The 8,721-nt window shown below is 29.3% G+C and overlaps 1 protein-coding gene across 9 annotated transcripts; it reads left to right on the forward strand.

Annotated features, from left to right (window-relative positions):
• The first annotated feature begins 241 nt into the window (after positions 1 to 241).
• On the forward strand, positions 242 to 7,468 carry LOC103310523 (ring canal kelch protein). Of its 9 annotated transcripts, none has more exons than XR_003838772.1 (10): positions 253 to 834; positions 2,189 to 2,344; positions 2,420 to 2,659; positions 2,926 to 3,044; positions 4,674 to 4,827; positions 4,901 to 4,995; positions 5,078 to 5,389; positions 5,500 to 5,612; positions 5,709 to 5,948; positions 6,022 to 7,468. XR_003838772.1 is itself a non-coding variant. In XM_029485955.1 (4 exons), the coding sequence occupies exons 2-4, from the start codon at positions 2,211 to 2,213 to the stop codon at positions 4,679 to 4,681; spliced, it is 261 nt and encodes an 86-aa protein (XP_029341815.1). In that variant the 5' UTR covers positions 242 to 834; positions 2,189 to 2,210; the 3' UTR covers positions 4,682 to 4,764. The 9 variants fall into 9 exon arrangements, 4 of the variants coding, with proteins under 4 accessions (XP_029341815.1, XP_008187308.1, XP_029341814.1 ...); XR_003838773.1 differs by having other exon boundaries at positions 254 to 834; positions 5,500 to 5,642; positions 6,025 to 6,302; XR_003838770.1 differs by having other exon boundaries at positions 255 to 834; positions 4,901 to 5,013; positions 5,500 to 5,642.
• The last annotated feature ends 1,253 nt before the right edge of the window (positions 7,469 to 8,721 follow it).

Here is an 8,721-nt window from a genome sequence, read left to right on the forward strand (position 1 = left end):
CAACAAAATGAAGTAACTTCATTGAAGTGTGATATGGCTTAAATAATGATAACGGTATATCGAGGAGCCACGACGTCCGTGATACGATTTAGAATTATCATGCGGCACCGGCTGTGCGAGCGGCCCATCCGGCTATTGAGATTCGGCCCACGCTGAAACACGAGACCGCACACCACCCCACCGCGAACGCCGTTTGCAATAATCGGGCGGCGAACACCCGCCTAACCACCTAGCCGCTCACGATCACAGCCGGTACAATCTACGGTAGCCGGTCATCATTCCGTTCGTGTCACCCCAACCCTACCGCCGTTGTACCGAGCGGTTAGTGTAATAATGTTCCGCCGACCACGTCCGATACTATACGACGCGACAACAACAACAACAATAATAATAATAATATTTTATTCGTCGATGTCGTCTGTGCCCCCTGCCGCCGCGTCCCTGATAACAGCATAGATTACACTCGTAACTCGTCGCGATATTGTTGTGCCTTTGTAAGCACGCACAAACTCGCGTAATCGAAGTGTAACCGTAGACGGTGCAACTGGCCCGAACAAACACAAACAGAAACACACCGACGACCGATCGAAGATCCTCCGCTGATAATAGATAATAATATTATATTATTCTGTGATATTACACAGTGTGAAGACCACGAATTATTATATACGTATGTAGTATATTATCATAGAACAATATTATATTCGTGGTGAAGACCGAAGAACGGCGAATATCCTCGCGTGACGCCCATTTTCGAAACATTGTTATTGGTCGCTCGGCACACGGTCACTGTTGCCACTCGCCGGACACCACCGAAACCGCCGTGTAGATAAGGTAAACATTTTGACAAAATCACGAACATTTGAAAATTATTTTGAGTTAAGCTACGGTTTCACTGCAGTGTCAGACAGTGGAACAGCACGGCCGCGTCACGCTATGTCCTACGTGAACGCTGCGAAAACGAAGCTGTTTTGTTTTTCGCCACGTTCACGTAGGACACAGCGTCAGACGCTTATGTATGTCCGGACCGGTAGTGACCATAGACCTATAAACTAATGGTACTTTACGTTCTTTCTCTTTCTCTCATTGTTCGTTCTTCTCTCTTTCTCTTATATCATTCCTGTGCATTGATGGCAGGGTGGAGTGGAATGCGCTGGCCATTAGCTTATAGGTATATGGTAGTGACGCTAGACGCCGCGTCCAGATGCTGCAAGGAAAATGTACCTTTAGAAATTCAGGTAGACGTGTCATATACTAACTTGTTGAAAAACTTTGTTCGGTTGAAAATGGTATTTCGTTACTTTAATGGACACTCTTATTCACTTCTTTTTTTTTTTAAAGATTTATCTAGTTAACTATCCTACTGAAAACCACGGTGGAGTCAGACAATCAGTATTTGGTGGTCAAACTTGGTTTCAAAGTTATTGCCATTATATGTTTGACGTTAACAGTATTTGCACCTGGTGGATGCCGAATAATGTACTATCGCAATATCGCTCAATTCGCTCTTACCTATAAACAAAAAATATTGTGGGCACAATGGAAACGATAGCGATTAGCGATCTATCAAAAATTATTGTAGTATAGGTTTTAAACATACTACATAAGTTCATTAGTTTATCAGTCAAAACATATGAATGACTTATTGTTAGATTTGACTGTACGTCTGATATGAGGGGTTCGCCTGTACCACAGTATTCTGTTTCACCTCATTTAATTTGTGTTTCGCACATGGTACAAGCACAAAATTATGGTATTATCTATAAAGATCCAGGGTTTCACAACATTTCTGATTTAATCTAATATACCTAGGTAGAATCATTAAAATAATGTTAGAACCACCTAACCTATATTGTGTTATTTTTTTTTTTTTATTACTTAAATAAATTCTTGCGGGTGACATCAAACGTGTGTATAACTAATAAAAGATAAACTTAATAGAGTAGGTAGTCTTTGTGACTAATTATTTTCAAATGGATCTGTAAATGTAATTGTGTCTAAAATTAAAAATTTGAAATGACACACTTGGATACAATTACCTATCTAATGAACATCATTAACTCCATATTATTTATTTCAATAATTATTTATATTTAATAAATTTAACTAAAAAGTTAATAATGAACTTAAATTTAGTATTAAATCTTAACACAATGATTCACAACCACAATTTTTAAATTATTTTCAGAGGTGTTCTGTCGGTGATAGAAATGGATGCCTCACAAATTTCATCATGTGAAAGTGATCCAATGAAAGTTCTGACATCCAAAGAATATGAACCAACAAATTTTATAAATAACTCTCACTCCGTTGGAATACTAGAAGACTTACAATCTCTACGCAAGTATGTTGACAGTGATTTCACCTCGGATTTTACCTTCATTCAAAATAAACATCAGTAACACATTTTTGTTTTTAGAAATGAAGTTTTATGTGATATTAGATATGAAGCAGACGATTGTGAAATTGTAATTGGACATGCAAATGTTTTAATAGCAGCTAGCCCATATTTCCGGGCAATGTTAAGTCATTTCAATGAGACCAATAAAGATTTATTATAAGATATATTGATATAAGAGAACTAAATTCCACAATTTTAAAATTATTAGTAGATTATATTTATACTGGAGAAATTATGGTCACAAAAGAAAATGTATAGGTATAATTAAATATCTGATTTTATATAGACTTTAAAAAAAATATAATTTATGTGAATTATTGTTGATTTCTAAGGTATTGTTACCATCAAGACATTTGTCTTACAGTTAGATTATGTAAATGGTGCATGTATTGAGTTTTTACAAAAACAACTAGACCCTTCAAATTGTTTTAAGCTCTTAAACAACTCTGTTTGTATGACAAACATAACTTAATTATTTATATCAATCAGTAATTATTTATAAAAATAATGATTATTATTTTCAGAGAAGTGGTTGAAGGCGAAGATGTTCTATCCTTATCTTCTGATGATTTGGTGACTTTTTATTTTCCTGTAATGACTTTGCTGATTCATTCGAAGAAAAAGTACGAAAACTACAATATTGGTAATTTTATTTCAATATTTTGTATGGGAAGTCAACTTAAAAAAGTTAATTTTTCTGAAGTGTTTAGTTTTTTTTAAATATTTAAAATTTGTATCAAAATAAAGCAATGCACTACGCTGTTGTTACTACAATGTCTGTACGTAACGAAAATATCTCTTTTAGAATTTTTAATATTAAAAACCAAACCTTATATTGAAATTCTAATAATTATATCATATTAAGCACAAAAAGCACATATTTTTACTTAAATAAAATATTTAAATTGGTAAATCATTGTGTAAAATAAGCAACTTTATGCGCGTAAGATAGGCGAGCCTGGCCCAGTGGCGTGCGGTCATTCTAGATAATATCCCAATATCTCCTTAAACAATATTTTTTTTTTTAGATTTGATTTTGACAAAATAGACATTAGTAGTACTGCATTGCAGGAGTAAGTTTTATTATTTATAACAAAAAAATTGGATTTGAAAATGTCATTGCGTGTTAACAGTATAATAATATATTTTAAAAGTGTCAAGTATCCACAAACAATATTTTTAAATTACAACAAAATAATTAAAACTGTTATCCTTTAAGAAAACATGATACCGGCATGTGTTTTCTCCGTCTTTCAAGTGCGTAACTTAGCAAATTTTATGCTCAGCAGAACACGCGTAGCTCCGTTAATTTAAAAATTATTGTGAGTTATGAGTGTTTTAAAATTGTAAATTTTTTATACATCTTAAAATACTAATAACTCGCGTTAAAATTAAAATATGCTAAAAAGCATATGAGGTTACCTAGATAATAATCTTATCTTTAGATTTTATAAGAGGTCAATTCACTCTAATTTTTTAATTAACAGAGCTACACGTGTTTTGCTGAGCATAAAATTTGTTATGTTACGCACTTGTAAGACGGAGACAACACATGTGGGTATCACGTCCTCTTAAGCTTACAAAATATACAGTTTAAAAATGATCATAACTTGCTTTTTAATAAAAATATCATTAAAAGCCTCCTAGATGCTTTAGATAATAATCTTACCTTTAAATTTTATAAGATGTAAATTCACTCTAATATTAGAAATTACAGAGTAAAATTTATTATTTTGAGCGTAAAATTTGCAATGTTGTGCGTTTGTAAGAGGAATACAACAAAATATGACCGTGCAGCGTCCTCTTAAGACAATAATTATCAAATTATCAAATTAAAACATCAAAAATATAAATTGGCAAATAATAATAATATTAAATCACAAATAAGAATATTGTATAGTATATTATGCTTTAACTACGGTATGTCTGTCTCCACTTAAAATATATTCTTTCACAAATATCAGTTTTTTTTCACGATAATGTAAAAATAATAATTCTTCCACATATTATTATTGGCAATAAAACCAATTTCAAAAAAATATTGGCAATATAATATTATAATATAATGCAGAAATCTATTACAACTATTGTTCTTGTCTACCTTTAAAATTATGATTTTATTGTTTTTACTGATTACCATAAACTATATATAGCCACAGAGGTATAATATTTATATTTCACACAATTAGCACAATATACAAAAATCTTGGTTCAAAAAAAATTGAACCAAATTCATATATTTTGATTTAGTTTTAAATATTTGTTATTTTAGGTATATGAATGTGTCATTTCATGGGTAAATCATGAATTGGATCAGAGAAAAGATTGTTTGCCAGAACTAATAGAACATGTACGTTTGCCATTATTAAAGCCTGATATATTATTTAATATATCTAAAGAATTTCTTTGAAAAAATACTTCTAAATGTATGTTACTTTCATAAATATGCTATCATTGTAAATTTACATATTTTATTAATTATTATTATAATGTTTTTAGATAAAGATTATGTATTTTATGCATTACAATTGAATCTAAAAAAATCAGTTCAATATATCGCCATTCCAAATACAATTAGGTGTAAATCTAGACATGTTTGTTTTTCACAATAAGTATAATTCTGTTTTGATTAATTTATCTTCACAACTATTTAGTCCATTTCATTTTATTACCTAGGTTATTCTAATGTTCAGTCTGTCTAATACATCGCCAATGTGTTATACAGATTACACTATCAATTACAGAATGGTATGACCTAACAACCAAACTATGAAAAAATGCACCAGGGATAAATGATTGTCGTCAGACAGCTGGTCTAGATGTAATAAGGAATCAATTTGTGTTTGTTGTGGGATGTGTTAATAAATCAAGTTCAAAATCTATTTGTATGCTGTATCTTCTCAATCACTCTCTAGGTTGCCAATTGTTGATATGTTAATTAGTTGAACACAATTAGAAGTTGGTGTATTGGATGATTATATATATTCAGTAAGTTAAACCTATTAAATTATTAAACTTATAATATATTATAAGTCTATGAGTTAAACCAATATTTTACTTATTTTATATTGTAGATATATATTATTTTGTAATTCCAGGTTGGTGGCAAAGATGGTACTAATAATTTAAAGACTGCCGAGGTTTTTCATGTCAGCATTCAAAAATCACGAATGGTGTCTATAGTATGACAACTGAGAGATATAATTTGGGTGTTGGTATACTCAATAATCGTTTATATGCAGTGAATAATTTTTATTATTTCTTTGTTTTTAATTTTATATACATTTCATTTAATTAAATTGTATAGGTTGTGGCGGTGGTAATAGAATAGTTTTGAAAACTGTGCAATATTATGATCCTACACTTGACACATGAACACCAGTTTCAAAAATGTTTGTATGCCGTGAAGTTGTTTGTGTAGGGGTTTTGGAGGATCTTATGTATGCTATTGGTAGCTGTGATGGAGAGTATCTTAAAAGTGTTTATAGACCAAATTATGAAGTTTGGTCTTCTAGTCCTGATATGGAGTTATGCCGATTTTGTCTTGGTAACTATAACAATTTTGTTTTTAGAATAACCTTTGAAAAATTATGTTTAATTTAAATTACGTTTTTATATAGGAGTAGTGGCACTTGATGGTGATGGTATATTGTATGTTATTGGTGAAGAAACTAAATAATCTATTGTCAATACTGTAGAAATTTACGACCCAATTACCAATACTTGGACCATGGATACATTGTCATTTTCAAGACATGGACTACAAATTTATGGTGGAATAGTCGTTAATAAACCACCAAGTTATAACTAATTAGCTTACAAGATGATCTCTTGGTAGTAATACAAACATCTTATTAATTATAAATAGTTAAAACAAAAAATATATAACTTAAAAAAATATTTTAAATAGTCTATACATTGCAAAAGTTCTATACATTTTTGTTTTTGTTTCAATGTTTAGTAAAAATGTTATTTTATAATTTAAATTGATTATTTACAAATTAAATAACTGAGGTATAAAGTAAACTATATAGCACTATTTCAATTTATTTCCTATAAAATTTTTTTTTGTTAAAGAAAAACATTAATAGTGATTCTAACATAACATTTCAAACTCGAAAATATGTTGGTGGGTTTTGTCATAATTTTTACTTCAGGACCTTATAAAAAAATGCCTATGACTACAACATTTAGTGAGTTACTAGTTAACAATATTGGTTGAAATAATATAAATTTATTATATTAATTACATTGTTATTGAATATGTTTATATTTATTTATTTTTCTAAAGATATAACTATAGCTTTTAATAAGTTATGAGGAATTTAAATAAGTCAAGTGGCATCATTAGTCGGGCACTCCGTAATTTATTGTCTATCTTATACAGTTATAAATGTAAAAGTTCCTCTCTTCACACAATAATTTACTTAACTGTAAAGTATAGTTTTGAATGTTTGTTGTTTGGGTGATGTGTTTTACCTTTTATGCACCAAAGACTGGTAGAACTAGAATTTGTCGACGTCGACTTACCCACTTTTTTAATGATTTATTTCTATAATTTTTACAAGGAAAGTACTTTAAAATAATGTTAATTATATTATATTACATAATTATGATTTTTTTTTTCTATTGTTTAATAGGACATTACACCAACCTTCGGTGTCTCCGTCTTTAAAGTGCGTAAAATAGCAAATTTTGGTCTCAGAAAATCAGGTTTAGCTCCGTTAGTTTAAAAATTAGAGTGAATTGACTTCTTATAAAATTTAAAGGGGATATTATTATCTAGGGCATCTCATAGGTTTTTTCTTATATCCCGCTTGGATCCGCGCCTGCCAACCCTACCAACCTACAGTCTAATGCATGCTAATGACCTCGGTCATCAAAGTCTTAAACCTAATAAAAAAAAATTTAGATAATGATAATTATATTTTTTGAAACCTCGTAAAAGCTATAACATAATGAAGAACTGCATATTGATGCAAACCTAATGGTTACTGCTATTTTTTATAAATTTCAAATGTACTATACTAATGTCAGAATGTCAATAAAATTGTTTCGGCATTGGAATAATATTTGTAAATATTTTCAAAATTGATTTACTGGAAGATCGTTGTAGTGATGCACCAACTTTCCATTCTCTGGATGATTATGTATTAAAACTTTTGTCAAAATATAAATTTAGAGATTATTTTAACCTACGTTTTGATCTTTTCTGACGAGGCCAATCGATTTATCGATGTTTTTTTCAATTATAACTTTAACTTTTAAGAAGTCTGTAACTCCGGAAGTAAAGGTTCTATCCACTTTGCTCAAAGAAATAAAATAAAATTATAAAAATCAAAATAATCGAAATTGGTTATTTTTAAATCAAGACCAAAATGTGTTTATAAATGCTATAATTGTCTAACTTAATATTATAAACGAATTTAATAATCATTAATGTTTTTTGAAAATTGTTATGTAATATCCAGTATTCTAACATTTACTTCCTTAATAGCTAGGTAGATCTTAGATACTAGATACTATAATAGGTTAATTCTACAGAAAAAGTAGATAATATTATTTGTTAATCGTTTTTACGTGCAATAATTCTATATTAGACATTTCTAAGTAAAATGTAATTTAAAGATAAATCACAAACTATCCTTGTCTCCCGGAACATGTCATGCACCCTTATTCACCATAAATATGTTTATATCACCATTTTTTATAATTATAAAAATTTCAAAATTTTTTTACTTTTTTGAGCTATAAATAGGTAGATAAATATATCAATAATAATAAAAAAAAAATGGGTAACAGGTTCCTACTTCCTATTTACCTATTATTTATAATATATACCTAGATAGTAGGTACTTGGGTTTATTCAATATCAAGATTCAAGATTGTTTATTTATTTAGTATATAGTATATGTATTTGCAAACAAAAACAACAGATTGTACAGAAGTACAGGATAAAAAAAAAATAAATAAAAAATAAACACCATTGTAAAACAACTATAGCTTCCTCGCTCCACTCAGAATTTAAAATACAAAATTCAGAACTAACAAATATATTTAGGTACAGGTACAATTTGTAAAATATTAAATAATAATAATAAAATATTATTTGTTATACTTTATCGAACATGTAATGTTATATTATATCATGCTATTTATTTAAATCAATGAGGTTTGGTTATAAATGTTTTTTACATTTTTCTAATAATGTCATAAATTATTAGAATTTTACAAATTATGTTATAATACAAGTATAAGTCCAATACCTAGAATAAATGTCGTACACACTTTTACCAACACAAAAGTGTGATTTAAGGGGA

The sequence above is a fragment of the Acyrthosiphon pisum genome, chromosome X, assembly GCF_005508785.2.
Source record: "Acyrthosiphon pisum isolate AL4f chromosome X, pea_aphid_22Mar2018_4r6ur, whole genome shotgun sequence".
Classification (NCBI taxonomy): domain Eukaryota; kingdom Metazoa; phylum Arthropoda; class Insecta; order Hemiptera; family Aphididae; genus Acyrthosiphon; species Acyrthosiphon pisum.